The 17,610-nt window shown below is 46.7% G+C and overlaps 1 protein-coding gene across 1 annotated transcript in view; it reads left to right on the top strand.

The window, feature by feature from the left end:
• The window catches only part of LOC142015812 (disintegrin and metalloproteinase domain-containing protein 9-like), a 61,122-nt gene that overhangs the window by 7,031 nt on the left and 36,481 nt on the right, over positions 1-17,610 (top strand). The window contains exons 3-11 of the mRNA XM_074999615.1: positions 588-664; positions 1,354-1,432; positions 2,826-2,902; positions 5,216-5,432; positions 6,001-6,066; positions 6,147-6,218; positions 7,541-7,713; positions 10,683-10,767; positions 16,418-16,539. Of these exons, the coding sequence (XP_074855716.1) occupies positions 588-664; positions 1,354-1,432; positions 2,826-2,902; positions 5,216-5,432; positions 6,001-6,066; positions 6,147-6,218; positions 7,541-7,713; positions 10,683-10,767; positions 16,418-16,539 (968 nt within the window). The remainder of the gene's footprint in view (positions 1-587; positions 665-1,353; positions 1,433-2,825; positions 2,903-5,215; positions 5,433-6,000; positions 6,067-6,146; positions 6,219-7,540; positions 7,714-10,682; positions 10,768-16,417; positions 16,540-17,610) is intronic.

Genomic DNA, 17,610 nt, shown 5'->3' with positions numbered 1-17,610 from the left:
GCTAGACTGCTAGTCAAGTTTTACTACTGCAAATGGTTACTTTCTGCTCTCATATTAGCACAAGGTTATATTATCACATATTTATAAAGGTCTCTGTTGGCAGACTATTTTAATCCTTCTGCAGGTTGTTTGCATTCCTGCTACCTTTTCCATGTAGTTTTCTAGCTGCATGGAATGAAAAATGACAAAAAATAAATAAAGCATGATAAGGTGGGTGTAAATATATTTTAGTGGGCCTACTCATTGTCCTTTTACATTTTCCAGACCTGAAAAACAGCTCTCTATAGGCTTATCTTGCTCATCAGCAGAAATCAGTCTAGTGAAAAATACTACAGCATCCACCTTATCTCCGAAATATCTGTGGACCAGCACAGTTACAACAGCTTTGCATATAATAAAAAATAATGCAGGGAATGCCGGTATCACTGTGAAATATGAAAAAGCATCAGGTTTTAAGAACATTTCTCTTTGTACATTTGTTATATATCTAAAACATTGAGCAAAAGTAGTAGTAGTAGTGCCTTTTTGGTTAAAGAAAATATGAATTTGTGATAAGGTGTAACCAAGAGGTTTTTTTTTTATTTCAGGAATATTCAGATGATAATCACTCTTATTTGATTCAAACTGCAAATGGAACATACATACTAAAACTGAAGAAAAATAAGTAGGTTGTTCAGTATTCTAAGACACATTTCAGTTTTGAATTTTACTTAATAAAGACTACTATTTTCTACTGAAGATCAGAATAAGCTAAAAGTTACTAAACTAAAATGTTAGTATGTAATGGAAACGAGGTGATAATAAACATTGTATAGAGGAACTGGCTTGAAAATGGATAAAGGAAAATATGACAAATGTTACTATATTTAATTTTTAAAAAATTTTGATGAAATTGTCACTGAGCACCACTTTATATAAGAAATAGTATGCCAAAAAGTATATTGTTAATGGAGAGTTATTACAGAAAAGATATCACAAAAAAGTAAATCAGTGCAAAATTAGAATTATGCTACCTGTTTTTGTTATTTCATGGAAAGGAATGTGTCTAATTTTGTTTTTATCCATCTTCAGAAGTTTATAGTTCATCCACTACTCCAAAAACTGAAGGAATACGTCTAGTTAAAGCACAATACATGTATTTTTTTTGTAAAAATATTTTAAATGTAATTTATTCTCAAAATGACAATGCTGCTTTTATAAAAGCATCCAGTTTCACACACTGTGTCCTTCTATGGTATACAATAGCAAATTTAGCCTCAAAATGCTACCCTCAAAATGTATTGCTGAATATGATCCTTCATGTATATTTTGCCATGGACTCTCGAAACAGCGGCAGTTTATTTCTCTTTTCAGAGAGCTTGTTAGTGAAGATTTTGTACTATATACATATAGCAAAAATGGGAAATTGGAGGCTACCAATTCAAAAATCAAGGTACTGTGCTTATTAAAGATTAATTTTTCTGTCAAATTCTTACTGTCCACAAGGATACATATACATTTAAATACATTTTTAAACCAAAATACTTATACACAACCATTAACTCTTGTTATAGGTATATCTTCGCTGATGTAGGGAGTGACAGTCACATCACATCAATAAATAAGACACTCAAGTACCAGCTAGAGAAAAATAGAAAGTTTCATTTGATTGCAATTTAAGCTTCCTTGAGTGATCTTTCTTTAACGTATGGTATTTTTATGCCATTATTACAAAGAGTGTAAATATAAAACTGCCTTGCTATAATCTTAGCTCTAAGTATGTTTAGCTTGTTGGTATTTATGATGACACGGTGTCTGCAGTTACACTTGTTTTCAGAGGTATGTGACAGAAAGATGCTCTGGAATTTACGTAAAACTGAATTTAAGTTAGCTGATTATATAGCAATTATGTAGCATACATTTTGGAATCAAGATGAAAACATCTAAGTTATGCAGTTCTGAGACCATGTTTCAGGAAAAAACATAAGCATATGCCTAAATTTATTTCTGCTAAGGAAAGCATCGAAGTATGTACATGTTGGACCTCCCTGTCTGGCACCCTTGAGACCTAACTGGGGAAGTCCACTGTCAATGGACCTCTCCCTGCTGATAGCTCTACTTCTGGCCCCACCAGCTCCCTCTCCCCTTACTACCAGCCCCAGCTGTCTGCTGGGCTGCCTTCTCTGCTGCCGCGTGTCAGCCACTGCCCCAGCCAGGCTACCAGAGGCTGGGCTGCCGGGCTCTGGCCGCAGCTGCTGCTGTGCTCCAGCCCTGGGCCTGGCCCCACTGCTGCTGGGCACTGACCCTTCTGCCCTGGGCTCTCTGGTCCAGCAACATTCATGGTCTTGCCAGATAACAGATGTTGCTGTAACAGAGAGCCCCATTTTAAGGAGGTACAACCTGTGCTTAACTTTAATCATGAAACTTCAGTGGAACTCAAGCATGTGCTTAAGTGTGTTTCCTGAACAAGATGTTTTCCTCATTCAGACTTTAAAAGCAGGGTTTACCTGACAAAGAACATGGTGGACAAAATGGATCCATGTGGTTTGTCAGAGGGAAATTGGGAATTTCCTCACACTCGTAAAGGAGGGGAATTTTCTTTGCCAGTTATTTTACCAATTTTTTACCAATGAAAGGCCAAAATCTGCTATGCTTATTCATAGTAGAGTTTTACTCCAAGATCAATCCCACAAACTAAAATTGAGACAACTTGTAGAGTTCTAAGTAAAGATGGCAAAATCTGTCCCTAATAAATAAAATATTGTGCAAATAAGAAGCCTGGGACTTTCACTTCAATGAAAAAAATACCATCATATCAATAATTACGTGGTTTAATTGTGTTTCAGACACACTGTTATTACCATGGAGTTGTTGAAGGAGTTGCTGATTCTATGCTTGCTGTCAGTACATGTGATGGCCTGAGGTATTAGTTTTTGCTTTTCACTTTTCAGTGTACTATTGACTGGTTGCCAAGAAAACGTACTGTTGTTCAGAATCTCCATTTTCTTTTTTACATATGAATGAATGAACGAACGAATGAATCTGGGAGTAGCCAACATGCAAAACCTATATAAATTGTGTAATGCCGATTTCCAAGGACAAGGGTACAGATTTTCAAAATGCTGGGCTTTGATATAATTTCCCTCCCATTGAATCCAACAGTGAATGATGTCCCAGTATGTAATATTGCATCTTATGCTAAGCAGTCTGATAGATCTAGATGGAGCACAACATACAGCTGCATCTCCCATTGGCTGCAACATGCTGTATCACACTATCAAACCAGATACAAATTCCTAGTCCAGCCCTCACCTGGGCAAAGTTTGAGTATTCTAAAGTTAATCTCTTAGTAAAGGTAAAAATTTCACAGAACAAAAGTATAGTTTACTTATATTGTATATTTTTGACATCAGAGACTGTTTCATTTTATATGGTATTGGAGCAAGCACAGTGATGTTCTGCTTGGAGTCCTGTGCCCTAGCACTGTGTAAACAATAAATAAATAACTGCTGTGCATGACTATGTAATATTACCATACAGTGTAAGAGTGTAGCACACTATAAGCATCCTACAAATAACAGCAGTGATGTTGATATCTTTGCATTTAGAAGCAGGTTTCCAAAACCCACAGAGTAACTCTGTTACAGTAAATGCAAATGATGTTTATGTTTGTTATGCAGACAATTCAGATTGGGGAGTAAAAAGCGGTGAGTTGACAAATGAAACTCCACTTGCTGTAGTGTTTGCAAATAGTCAAAATATAGTCAGAATTGTTCCCTGGCTTTAATGGCTCCTTAGTGCCCCCAGCTCCCTTGGTGTGGCTTCAGTTTTTCTCTGGGCTCTGGTAGTATTCTTGGGCTTGGCTTCTTTTCTGGTGGGGAATAAGTGATGGAGCTCACACAACTTCACGCAGTTCACTTGGCAACAACAAAATAAATCAGTAAATCAGATGTCCAGTAATAATTTATGTGTCAGCATTCTTAGCTATTTAATTCCTCATTTAAAAAACAAGGGAAGAAGGGTCACAGAACTAGAGTCCCTGGATCAGAGAGCACAGTAGCTGAGAGTCCCATGGCAGGGTGGCTGGCAGCAGCTGGATTGGCAGCCTCTTAAATGAGAAATGAAATAGGTAATAATGTTGACATATACATTATTACTGGGCATCTGAGTTAATACTTCACTGAAATTAATGCAACTGAGAGATTGTTCCAGGCTGTCAGTAGGCTCACATAAACACCATTGCATTGATTATATTCAGTTCACATTTTTTGAGGTTTTCTTTGCATCCAAAACAGCTAGAGGCTTATTGTAAATGAAAGCTAAGGTTCTGGACAACCACATAGTAGCTTCAGAGTGATGATCATACAGTATATGGGTATGTACTGGCTATAGTCTCATCCTGGATGCAAATGGTAACATGAAGAAATACAGGTTGGACCTCCCTAGTCCAGCAACCTTTGGACAGGAGTGGTCCTGAACAAGGGAGTTTGCTGGACCGGGAAGTCAATTCTGGTTCCTCTTCTGATGGACTCTGGGCTCTCCTGGAGTCCATCAGCAGACCAGCTTGGCTCCCCCCCTGATTGCCAGGCTCCACTGCAGGCCCTGGCCCCTGGACTCCTGGCCACACTCTTCTGCTGGTCCCAGACACTGCTGGCCCCAGACACTGCCACACCAGCTGCCACCAGCTTTAGCCTCTACCACCCCAGCTGCCACCAGCCCTTGCCAGTGCTGTCCCAGCTGCCACCCTTTGTTAATCAAAACAAAAAAGCAGTCCAGTAGCACTTTAAAGACTAACAAAATAATTTATTAGGTGGGGAGCTTTCATGGGATAGACCCGCTTCCTCAGACCATAACCATGCCAGAACAGACTCAATATTTAAGGCACAGAGAACCAAAAATAGTTATCAAGGTTGCCAAATCAGGAGAATTGTAATCAAGATGGGCAAATCAGAAGAGCAGAGGGGCAGTAGGAGGGGGAGAAGTCAAGAGTCAGATGAAACAAAGTATGTAGAAGAGTCCATATAATGACCCAGGTAATTCTCTGCCTTTCCTGACACTTAATTTTAGAGGCAAGTTTCTTTTGCCTATTATGAAAGTTGTTTATATTTAAAAAAATAAGGTAACAGCATACATTTCGTAATAGTGACATACTCAACTTTAGTTTAGTCATCTAAATTGTGTCTTTACAAGTGAGGGGAAAATCTACAGGTATTTTCTCACACCTTTGTTATTGTAGGGGAATCCTTCACATTGGTGGCAAATTGTATGGAATGGAGCCCATTGATGCATCAGCTACATTTGAGCACCTGTTTTATCCATTAGAACATGCTAAGAAAAATCCTTTTCTGTGTGGTGTGCTGAATGATAATCTGCAGCCTGGGAAGAGCATGAATAATTCTGTCAGATATACAGATGTTTCACATAGTACTCTCAGCCCAGAAAAGCTTTTTAGGGTAAATATATTTGTGCTTTTCTCTTGAGAAATGTTTAGAGCCTTTGATCTAATACAACTCCTTTGGGGGTGCTTCAATGACCAGAAGGGGCTGTAAAGCCATCTTTATTGATTTCATGGGGTTTACCCTAGTGTAGGAGTGTTCCAATGGGTATATCCAATCAGCTCTTTGTTTAGCCCTATTTCAGAACTCTAACGTGGCTGGAATACTGCCGGTCTTTGAAATCCTCATGTAAAGGACTGGCAACATTCAGATTGTTTCAGCTAAGTGCAACCTGAAGTAGTTCAGAAGCTGCTCAAAGCTGTGTGATAGGCTAAAGCAGCAGGTTTGGGGGGATAGTGAATGTAAAGGTACCATAAATGCCTCATCCTGGATTGCCACTGAGGTATTGAGCTGTAGATGTTTAAGCTGACATGTAAAATTCAAAAATGAAACCAACTTGTAGCCAGACCCAGATACCATGTTGTCATGTCTTATAAATATATGTAATAGCATGGTAACAAATAGTAAAACAAATCTTGACTTAATGGAATTAGAATATTAACTTATTGCCTTTTCTAACTTGCAGAAAAAACGAGCTGTGCTGCCACAGACAAGCTATGTGGAACTATTTATGGTTGTTGATAACAACAGGGTAATGTGTTTCTCTAAAATTAAACACATTTTATTCAAATGTTTAATTTTTCTCTGACATCCTGATATTGATTTTTACAGTATTTACAGAAGAATTCTGATCTTGCAGCTGTGCAAAAGGAAGTAATTGAGCTGACTAATTATGTTGATGGGGTAGGTCATTTCACTCATATGGATGTTCAGTAGTCTCTTCTTTATCTCATTTCACAGAAGAAATATATACCGTAAAGGACAACTAGTGAATTCCATGTTTATATTCCAATTGAAAAATATAATTAATATGTAGGCATATAATTAATATCTGGACAAAACTCTTAGAAACTCAACACACAATGCAGAAGAGAGGGGGTAAGCTGATTTTTATAAATCTGAGGCTGCTCCAGGTGTATAACTTGGGCTTGGTCTACACTAGGCAGGTAAGACGATGGCAGATACACAATTCTAGCTGCAGCAGTTGCATTGTTAGAATCAACTTATCAGTCGTCTTACCTGGCTTTCTACGCAGCCTTGTGGTATCGAGGAGTACAGGTGTCGATTGAATCTCTCTAGTCCGGGGCTCTTTTGTATGGCAACATCTATAATCCGGCATGATTTTAGTTGACCAGATAGCCACTTAACATGGGTGTAGTCAAGTTTCCTGTGGTCCCATAAAGTTCCTTTACAGCCACCAGTCCTGGCTGTAGGTGTCTGTGCTGTTATTTATCTGTAATTTACCCCTAAATGTCTTCTAAGAGCTCAGTAAGCAATGGAACTGTTGATAATGCTGCTAGACAATATTAACCTATCATGGTCCAACAAATTCTCTTGTTCAGCACCAGTCAGGGCCTGAGGGTGCTGGATTAGAGAGGTTCAACCTGTACATGAATAATCAATGTAGGCAAGAAGTACTGATATCTAAATAAAGGCTTGGTGCAGCTCCCACTGAAATGAATGGGGATATTTCCATTGCATATAGTCTATCCTCTGCTGGCCAAAGTTTACCTTCTTAGTTCCCAGTTGTTATCTTTGCTGTCTGGGGAATTTCCCATTCTACAGCTGTAAGCAATTTCCACATAACTCTCTGACAATCTATCAGAGAGATGAAATTGTTCCTAGGCCCGCCTCAAGATAACCCATCAAGATCATGAATAAAACAGTTCCCCTCCTCCCAGTTTTGGTCCTCTTCTCCCTTATTCATAGGGCATATTCATAGGATATATCTAGGAATCCCAACAGGCATAGAATACCTTCTGTCTTGTAATCCTTATTTACTAACATCCCAGCCTCCTGTCAGTGATAGTGTAGGTTTTGACTGAATAAAGAATGTGAGGATCTGGCCCAATGTGTACTGTAAATTACATTATTTAAATGGACTAAACTTTCCTACACTTCCATTGTTCTGGTCCACATAATACTGAACTGATAATAATGATGTAATTTTTTTAATTCAACTGACTTGGGTTCACGTATATGTAATCACCATTGTGTATTTTCAGATGTATGGTGCATTGAACATCCAGATTATTTTGACTGGGCTAGAAATCTGGTCAGATAAAAATCACATAAATGTCACATATGGTTCAGCTGGAGATGTACTAAATAGATTTGCATCTTGGAGAGAGAAAACTCTTCTTACGCGATCAAGAAATGATGTTAGCCACCTCATAATGTAAGTTTTTGTCCACCAGAAAAACTTGCCTCTGACTATAAATTAGATTTGTCACATAGTTTATGTATGCAAATGACAATAAATAAGAGAAACTGGATTACTGCTAATTTAAATTTGGCTCTAACTGTAGGCAATCCAGAAGTCTCTATTCTTGATTTTAGTCTTCTCTCAAAAACAATAACAAAGCACACGCATACAGTAATTTTCAAGAGTTATGCCATACAATTTGAAACAAAAAGCAGTGAAGTAGCACTTTAAAGACTAGCAAAATAGTTTATTAGGTGAGCTTTCGTGAGACAGACTCACTTCTTCAGACCATAGCCAGACCAGAACAGACTCAATATTTAAGGCACAGAGAACCAAAAACAGTAAGCAAGGAGGACAAATCAGAAAAAGATAATCAAGGTGAGCAAATCAGAGAGTGGAGGGGTGGGGGGAAAGGTCAAGAATTAGACTGAGCCAAGTATGCAGACGAGCCCCTATAGTGACTCGGAAAGTTGCCATCACTATTTAAACCATGTGTTAATGTGCCAAATTTGAATATAAAAGCCAGCTCGGCTGCTTCCCTTTCCAGAACGGTGCGATAATTCTTCTTCAGTAACACACAGACACACCATCTGAGCCGCAGCCTGGATTATTCTGTTTACTTCCCAAAATCCACAAACCTGGAAAGCCTGGACGCCCTATCATTTTGGGTATTGGCACCCTTACCACCGGACTATCCAGTTATGTGGACTCCCTCCTCAAACCCTATGCCACCAACGCTCCCAGCTATATCCGAGATACCACTGACTTCCTGAGGAAATTACAAAACATCAGAAAAGTTCCTGATAACACCATCCTTGCCACAATGGATGAAGAGGCTCTGTACACTAATATTCCACATAAAGATGGATTACAAGCAATCAGGAACACCATCCCTGATGCCACCACAGCCAATCTAGTGTCTGACCTCTGTTACTTTGTTCTCACACACAATCGTTTCCGTTTTGGGGACAATTTATACCTCCAGATTAGTGGAACTGCTATGGGCACCCGCATGGCCCCACAATATGCTAATATATTTATGGCTGACCTGGAACAACGATTCCTCAGCTCTCGTCCCCTATTACCACTCCTCTACTTAAGATACATTGATGACATCTTTATGATTTGGACCCATGGTACAGAGGCTCTAGAAGAATTCCACAGGGACTTTAACAATCTACACCCCACCATCAACTTATGCCTCGATTACAACATGTAAGAGATACATTTCCTGGACACTACAGTACTAATCAAGGATGGCCTGATCAATACCACACTGTACTGAAAACCTACTGATTGCTATACTTATCTACACCCTTCTAGTTTCCACACTGCACACGTGACTAGATCCAATGTTTACAGTCAAGCTCTTAGGTATAATCACATTTGCTCTGATCCAACTGACAGAGACCAAAAACTACAAGAACTTTACCAAATATTCATAAACCTGAATTACCCACCAGGAGAAGTAAAAAAACAAATCGACAGGGCCAGACGCATACCCAGAAACCAGCTACTCCATGATCAGCCCAAAAAAGCCAAGAACAGAACACCACTGGTCATCAGTTACAGCCCCCAACTCAGACCACTGCAACGAATTATTAAAGACCTACAACCTATTCTTAATCAGGATGCTACACTCCAGAAGACCCTGGGTGACATGCCTGTCCTCTCCTACAGACAACCGCCCAACCTCATGAGGATCCTTACTAACAGCCACAGTCTATACCCCAGGAACACCAGTCCTGGAACCTTGCTGTGCAACAAAGCCCGCTGCCAGCTTTGTCCACATATCTTCTCTGGAAATACCATCACTGGACCTAACCAGGTTACTCACAGAATCACGGGCACTTTCTCATGCTCCTCTACTAACATCATATATGCCATCGGCTACGTCTACACTAGCCCCAAACTTCGAAATGGCCACGCAAATGGCAAATGAGCTGATGAGAATAAGGGGACTTCAAAGTAGGCGGGGTCCTTTCGAAAAGGAGCCCCGTCGGGACGAGCCGTGTGGCAGCGAGGCGCATCAATTTCGAAGTGCCGCAGCTGCCCGCACACTAATGAATCGCTGAATATGCATTTCAGCGCTTCATTAGTAAACTTTGAAATGGCCATTTGCGTGGCCATTTCGAAGTCTGGGGCTAGTGTAGACACAGCCATTATGTGCCAACAATACCCAGATGCTTTGTATATTGGACAGACTTCTAACTCCCTTAGACAAAGGGTCAATGGGCACAAAACAGACATCAAAACACTCCAGATCCACAAACCAGTTAGTCAACATTTTAATGGAATGGGGCATTCTGTCAATGACCTAAAGGTTTGTGTGTTACTGAAGAATTATCGTACCGTTCTGGAAAGGGAAGCAGCCGAGCTGGCTTTTATATTCAAATTCGGCACATTAACACATGGTTCAAATCGTGATGGGAACTTTCTGAGTCACTATAGGGGCTCGTCTGCATATTTGGCTCAGTCTAATTCTTGACCTTTCCCCCCACCCCTTCACTCTCTGATTTGCTCACCTTGATTATCTTTTTCTGATTTGTCCTCCTTGCTTACTGTTTTTGGTTCTCTGTGCCTTAATTATTGAGTCTGTTCTGGTCTGGCTATGGTCTGAAGAAGTGGGTCTGTCCCACGAAAGCTCACCTAATAAACTATTTTGCTAGTCTTTAAAGTGCTACTTGACTGCTTTTTGTTTTGATAGTGTATAGACTAGCACAGCTTCCTCTCTGTTGCCATACAATTTGGTGTAGGCACATTGATCAGAAAGCCATCCCTGATCCTTTAGGAAAGGGGAAAATTTCCTACTAAAGTCAATGAGACAAAAACTTGACATCATAATGGTTGGGTCAGTGCCATGAATGTTTTTTAATCTGGAAACCAGTGAGCTTTCTGTCCCATTCACAAAACAGTGCACCTGATCTGTTAATATGTTGCAGAGGGAGAGGTGCCTTTGGTGGCGTAGCTGGAATGGCTTTTGTAAGTACAGTCTGCTCTCCAGTTCATGGAAGTTCAATAAGCACTGTAAGTACAGTACTACATTTCAATTATCAATGTACAGATCTAGTCAATAAACAAAATCTACACACCTCCCTAGCCATTCAGTCAAGTCCACAAAGGCTAAGAGGTTTGGTTTGGCATTGTTTGTTAATAATAATTTGTTTGCTAATAAGTAAATGCGTTAGTCTTTAAGATGCTGCAGGACAGCTTATGGTCTCTTCTGTTAGGCTTTCTATGGAAAGAGAAGTTTTTGATGATAATATTCTAATTCCTTTTGCCACATCATGCACCAATCCATCGAATTTGGATAAGTCTCAAGCTTTTTTTCGGCCGTATTTGTATATTTATTTAGGTCCAGATTGGCTAGCAAAGCACATTCCCATATTGCTAAATCCATAAGCTCCAAATGGAAACTTTTTATATATTCTGGGTGGGAATGTTAGCACTAGATCTACGTGAGGGTGGTTTGCTGGTTCATACTGGCTGCGTCTACATGTGAAGCCTACATTGAAATAGGCTATTTCGATGAATAACGTCTACACGTCCTCCAGGGCTGGCAACGTCGATGTTCAACTTCGACGTTGCACAGCACAACATCAAAATAGGCGCTGCAAGGGAACGTCTACACGCCAAAGTAGCACACATCGAAATAGGGATGCCAGGCACAGCTGCAGACAGGGTCACAGGGTGGACTAGAGCTTCCGGGGCAACAGCTAGCCGCTCCCTTAAAGGGCCCCTCCCAGACACACTCAGCCTGCACAGCACGCGGTCTGAGGAGCCATAGCCACACAGACCCCGGGCGACGCAGGCATGGACCCCCAGCAGCAGCAGCAACAGCAGCCAGAGGTCCACCTAGCCCTCCCGGCAGGAGCAGGGCTTGCCCTGATCCATGCCATGCGGGAGGCAGCTGAGCACCTCCTTGCTACACCAGAGGAGGAGCTGCCCCCAGGGCAGAAGGGCTCAACCCCCAACCCTGCAGCACCCCGCCCCCACCCCTGCCTCACACGCCGGCGGCTGTGGAGCTACCCCACGAGCACCGACTGGTGGGAGCGGCTGGTGCTTGGGGAGTGGGACGACGACCGCTGGCTCAGGAACTTCAGGATGAGCCGGCAGACATTTATAGAGCTGTGCCAGTGGCTCACCCCCGCACTCAGGCACCAGGACGCTGCCATGTGGCGTGCCCTCCCTGTGGAGAAACGGGTCGGCATCGCTGTCTGGAAGCTGGCCACTCCAGACAGCTACCGATCCGTGGGACAGCAGTTTGGTGTTGGCAAGGCCACCATCGTGGCTGTCCTCATGGAGGTAAGAGAACCCACGGCGGGAGGGCAGGGCAGGGCAAGGGAGGGGGGCCCGGGCAGAGGAGGGCAGGGGAGGGGAGGGGAGGGCAGGGAAGGGGAGGGGAGGGGAGGGCGGGGGAGGGGAGGGGAGGGGAGGGCGGGGGAGGGCAGGGCAGAGGATGGCAGGGCAGGGGAGGGGAGGGGAGGGCACGGCAGGGCCACGCACACCCTGCTCACCCCTCGTTGGTGCTCTCCCATGTGCTTTCCCTGCAGGTTGTGCGTGCCATCAATGCCATGCTCCTGCACAGGCTCGTGAGGCTGGGGGACCCAGATGCCACCATCGCGGCCTTTGCCACCCTGGGCTTCCCCAGTTGCTTCGGGGCTCTGGATGGGACTCACATCCCCATCCGTGCCCCGCATCACAGTGGAGCACGCTACATCAATCGCAAGGGCTACCATTCTGTGGTCCTCCAGGCCTTGGTGGACAGCCGGGGCCATTTCCAGGACATTTATGTGGGCTGGCCTGGCAGCACCCATGACGCCCGGGTTTTCCAGAACTCGGGCCTGTGCCGCCGGCTGGAGGCAGGGACCTACATCCCCCAGCGGGAGATCCCTGTGGGGGACACCACCATGCCCCTCTGCGTCATCGCAGATGCGGCATACCCCCTCCGGCCCTGGCTCATGCACCTGTACACAGGCCATCTCTCCGCTAGCCAGGAGCGCTTCAACCAGCGCCTGAACCACGCGCACCAGGTGGTGGAGCGCTCATTTGGCCGCCTGAAAGGACACTGGAGATGTCTCCTGACCTGCCTGGATGCGGGCCCCAACAACATCCCCCTGATTGTGGGTGCTTGCTGCGCCCTGCACAATTTGGTGGAGAGCAAGGGGGAGGCCTTTTTCCAGGGCTGGGCTGTGGAGGCCGGCAGGGCCGACATGCAGCCACCCGCTGCCCCCAGTTGGCAGGTGGACCCCGAAGGGACCCGGGTCCGGGAGGCCCTGTGGGCCCACTTCGATGATGAGGCCGCAGGGTGAACTCTGCCAGGCCCCCCACTGCCCACCCCTTCCTCCACAACACTCCCTGCCCCAACACCCACACCATGGAGCACCCAACCGCACCCCACTCCCACTTTTCCTGGACAAATGACAGCATGCACTTGTGGCTGAACTTAAACTGCTTTTTCTTTTAGAACTTTTTTTTTTAACTATAAATAAAACAAGAACAAACTATATACAACATGTGTGGAACAAAAGTAATGTGTACAAATAAAACAATAGTAATAAAAAAGTTTGTTCAGTAATAAAAAGAAAACCAGGGATGATAAAGGGGAGAACTATTTACAGGGGGGGACGGGGCAAACGGGGGCCACAAATTAATGTCACAACTATATACAAGGGGGGGCCACATCCCGGGCCCTTCGCCCCTAAAGTCCGGCACTGGGCGTGGGCGGCCGGGAGCCCCACCGCGGCCGCAGCCCTGTCTGGGGCTGGCTGGGGGCGGGGCGGACCGGAAGATATGCCCGGCGAGTCTCAGCTGGCTCCAGGGGTCCCTCGGCGCTCCGGCCCTCGGCGGTGGGTGGTGGGGCGACGGCGGACGGGACGGCGACGTGCGGAGCAGCTGGTGGTGCGGCGGGTGGAGCAGGCAGGGCGGGTGCTGCGGCGGCCGGCGTGGCGTGGGGGGCCAGGTAGTCCACCAGGCGGTTGAAAGTCTCCATGTAGGCCCCCCATGCCTTTTGGCGCCAGGCCAGCACCCGCTCCTGCAGGTGCAGGTGGCGTTGCTCCACCCGCAGGTGCTGCTCCGCGACCTCCAGCTGCCGACGGTGGATGGTCAGCAGCTGGGGGTCCGTCGCCGTCGGCTGGTGGTGGCGCGGGGTCCGCCGTCTAGCCCGCCGTGGGGCCGGTCAGTCCTCGGCCGAGGGGCTTGCCTGGAGCGATGGCCCCGGAGGGGTCTCCGGGACCACTGATGCCTCGCCGGCGCTCTCTTCCGGTCCTTCCGATGGTGCAGCTGCGGGACACAGGAGAGGAGGGGGGGAAGAAGAATGGAGACAGACGTTAGTGTGGGCCCCGAGCCGTGGCCTTTGTCCCCCCAGCCCTGTGCTGCAGGTTCCCCATCCCCGTCCCCGGGAGATGCTGCTGTGATGGATGGGGTTCAGGGGTCCCCCTGCACTGCACCACGTCCCCTGGTGGGAGCAACTCTCACTTCACTCTGCAGGGTCTGACAGGAGAGGTTTTTTAGGCCACAGATGCCCAGTTTCTCCCAGGAGTGACAGCACCAGCTGTCAGAAGAGACAGTCCTTCCAACCCGTCCTGGGGAGAAGACCCCAAGGGGTGCCCCTCTGGGGTGTAGCTTTCCCCCTCCTCAGGCTGGCTGCCTTCCAGCTCTCCCTTCCCCTAGCCTCTACCTGCGGCCCCCGCCCCCCCACCCCCCAATTCAAAGCCAGCTCGGCTCCTCCCTCCTCTTTGTTCAGGGCAGAGGTGTCACCTGCCAGCTGTAGCCCCAGGATCATCCTTTGCCCCTGGGAGCTATTCGGCTCTTGTTGCTCATATCTAGCCTGAGTCTCCCTTTTGCACTCCCCCCACTCCATCACATGCTGCTGCTGCTGCTGCTGCTGCTGCGGGGTGTCCCACCCCCTCCTCCCGGGGGCCCCTCGAGGTTCCGCTCCCCCCTGCCCCGGGGATGGGGCATGGCACTGTCGTGCAGGGTGGGGGGGGCAGGGGCTGATGCACTGCTGTGGGGGACATGGCCCTGCAGTCTTTGGGGCCATGGCCATGTGAGCATGTGGGGGGCCCTGGACACATATCTATTACCCCTGCCCCTCAAGCCCAGGGGTGTACACCAGAGGGGGGTACATACCTGTCGGTCCACTCCCACGGTCCGGAGATCCCCGGGGGGGCGGAGGCCCAGCTGCTGCTCCGGGATGGCAGGAGGAGGATCTGCAGCCCAGATTCTGCAGAGCAGGAGCCCCACTCCTCCTCTCCTGCCACGATGGCCCAGGGGTGGGCTCCGGGGGGCGGCCCCCGAGGTGCGGGGCTTGCCTCCGGGGCGGACTCCGGCTGCAGGGCCTGCTGGGGCTCGTCAGCCGAAGTATCAAGGGTGGCCGGAGGGGAGGAGGTGTGCCGGGGGCCCAGGATGTCCCTGAGCTCCCTGTAAAAGGGGCAAGTGATGGGGGCGGCCCCAGATCGGCTGGCCGCATCCCGGGCCCGGGAGTAACCCTGCTGCAGCTCCTTCACCTTACTCCTGACGTGATCAGGAGTGCGGGCAGGGTGACCCCAGGCGGCCAGGCCCTCGGCCAGCCGAGCGAATGCATCCGCGTTCCGCCTCTTGCTCCCCATTACCTGGAGCACCTCTTCCTCGCTCCAGAGCCCCAGCAGGTCCCGCAGCTCGGCCTCCGTCCAGGAGGGGCCCCACTGCCGCTTGCTGGCCTGGCTGCCAGCCTGGCTGGGCTGGCTGCCCTGGCTCCCCTTGGGGGGGTCCCCTGGGGGTGCTGGGGGCGCTGCTGGGCGGCCATTAAAGGTCCTGTGCCTCCTGTGGCTGCTGAGGGACGTGCAGGCTGGCCGCGTGTCTGAGCTGCTGCCTGCACGTTCCCTCAGCTTCCTGCACAGGAAAGGAGGGGGAGGGGACCTTTAAGGGGCTGCTCCACGCGGCCACCATTGAGCTGAGGGGCTGGAGAGAGCGTCTCTCAACCCCTCAGCTGATGGCCACCATGGAGGACCCCGCAATTTCGACGTTGCGGGACGCACAACGACTACACGGTCCCTACTTCGACGTTGAACGTCGAAGTAGGGCGCTATTCCTATCCCCTCATGGGGTTAGCAGCTTCGACGTCTCGCCGCCTAACGTCGAAGTTAACTTCGAAGTAGCGTGCACGTGTAGACACGGCTACTGATTCGTACAATATGTGGTAGCCCAGATTCTTAGGTGCACCAGAATTCTACTCAGTGCATTTTGGAGAGAGTAGGGTGACATTGACTTTAAGCTGCCTTTGCTTTCTTTTAATCCAATGAGAGGGCTCACCTTGCATAGGATGTACATGATTTTCCTTGTAATAGTAGATTCTACAGCAGCAGACAGAGTAGAAAGGCCAGATTCTGCTAGCCCTACTTACACTGAATAATACTTTGTGAGGACCCCCACTGAAATCAGTGGAGCTACTGATGGATGAAGTACTAGTCAGCATAACAAAGAATGGGGAAGATCTGGTCCTAAACTGATACACAGGTAAAAAATTACACTGATTTGCTATTAGTGTTCTCTCTTCATGATTTCAGACACTATCATCACACATTTAGAGAAACTACTTGCTTACACAAATCAGTAAGTAGGATCAGTGTCATGGTTTTTGTGATTTATTTTCATGGGGTTTTTTCATATTCATTTCATCTTTGGTTCTCTTTACTAGCTTAATGGTAACAATGTTCTGCATCATGCCACAGTAGTTGCACATGAACTGGGGCATAATCTTGGTATGAAACATGATGATGAAAGATGCCCCAACTCCTACATTATGTACAGCACAGATAAGTAAGAGCTCCAAATTGTATTACCTTGTTTTTAATATTATGTTTTTGTATTAGTCTACTCAGTAGGGTAAAATTCCTGTTAACCTGAAAGAAACTTAGGCTTTGTATGGGGAACTTAAGCCTAGAGCATTAAAAGTTAATGGGACTTAGCTGATTGATGTTAGTATGCTATTCCACTGGGCTTCTAAGACAGTACAGTAAACCCTTGAAATGCATGATTTCAAATTGCATTAATGCGCGTTAAGCGCAACTCAAAATCCTGCTCCCTCCAGCCCTGCGCGGCCCTGGTTCAAACCCCACACGGCCCAGCTCACCACCTGAGCATGGCTCCAGCTCACCACCCCGACACATGACTCTGACTTAACCCCCCGCCCCACCAGTTCAAACCCCCCACGCGGCTGTGGCTCAACTCCACTCCCCCGCAGCCCTAACCCACCCCAGGCTTAAGCCCCCTGCTCCCCTCCCACGGCCCCAACCTAGTGCCAGGCTTAACCCTCCCCAAGTGCCCCCACTAACCCCAGGACTTATCTTTCAAAAGTGGCTCCGGGTGCTCCTGCCACTTCCCCAGCTGCAGAACGTGCATTCTGCTGGGGGAAAAAGCAGCCCCGACTTATGCGATATTCAAGTTATGTGAGGGTGTGTGGGAACACAGCCCTCACATAACTCTAGGGACTACTGTGCTCATACACTGGATCTGGTCCAAACTTTCCTAAACTTCATTGTTAATTTAAATAAAGCTTACATCTCAAACTGCATTGTCTTATTTGGTTCCCAGTTCTGAGGACTGGGCTTGAGGCTAATAGAATTCACATGATGTGACATGAGAGTGACTCAACAACATTAACTGTAGGTTCATGCAGGATTCAAATGCTGATATCGTGGTATCTCTGGTTCCTGTGCAAGACCAAGGAACAGTCATTGTTACAGTTAGAAATTATTTAGATCCAGTACAACAGTTAAACTTTGAATGGAGATTTTCAGCCTGAAATGAATGTTGTGAGGTAGCGATAAACGCTCAACCCTCCCCCCACCCATTTGAAATTAGAGATAGAAATCATAGAATTTACATGGA

The sequence above is a fragment of the Carettochelys insculpta genome, chromosome 7 (genome assembly GCF_033958435.1).
Source record: "Carettochelys insculpta isolate YL-2023 chromosome 7, ASM3395843v1, whole genome shotgun sequence".
NCBI lineage: Eukaryota > Metazoa > Chordata > Testudines > Carettochelyidae > Carettochelys > Carettochelys insculpta.
This window is presented reverse-complemented; position numbering and strand designations above follow the sequence as displayed.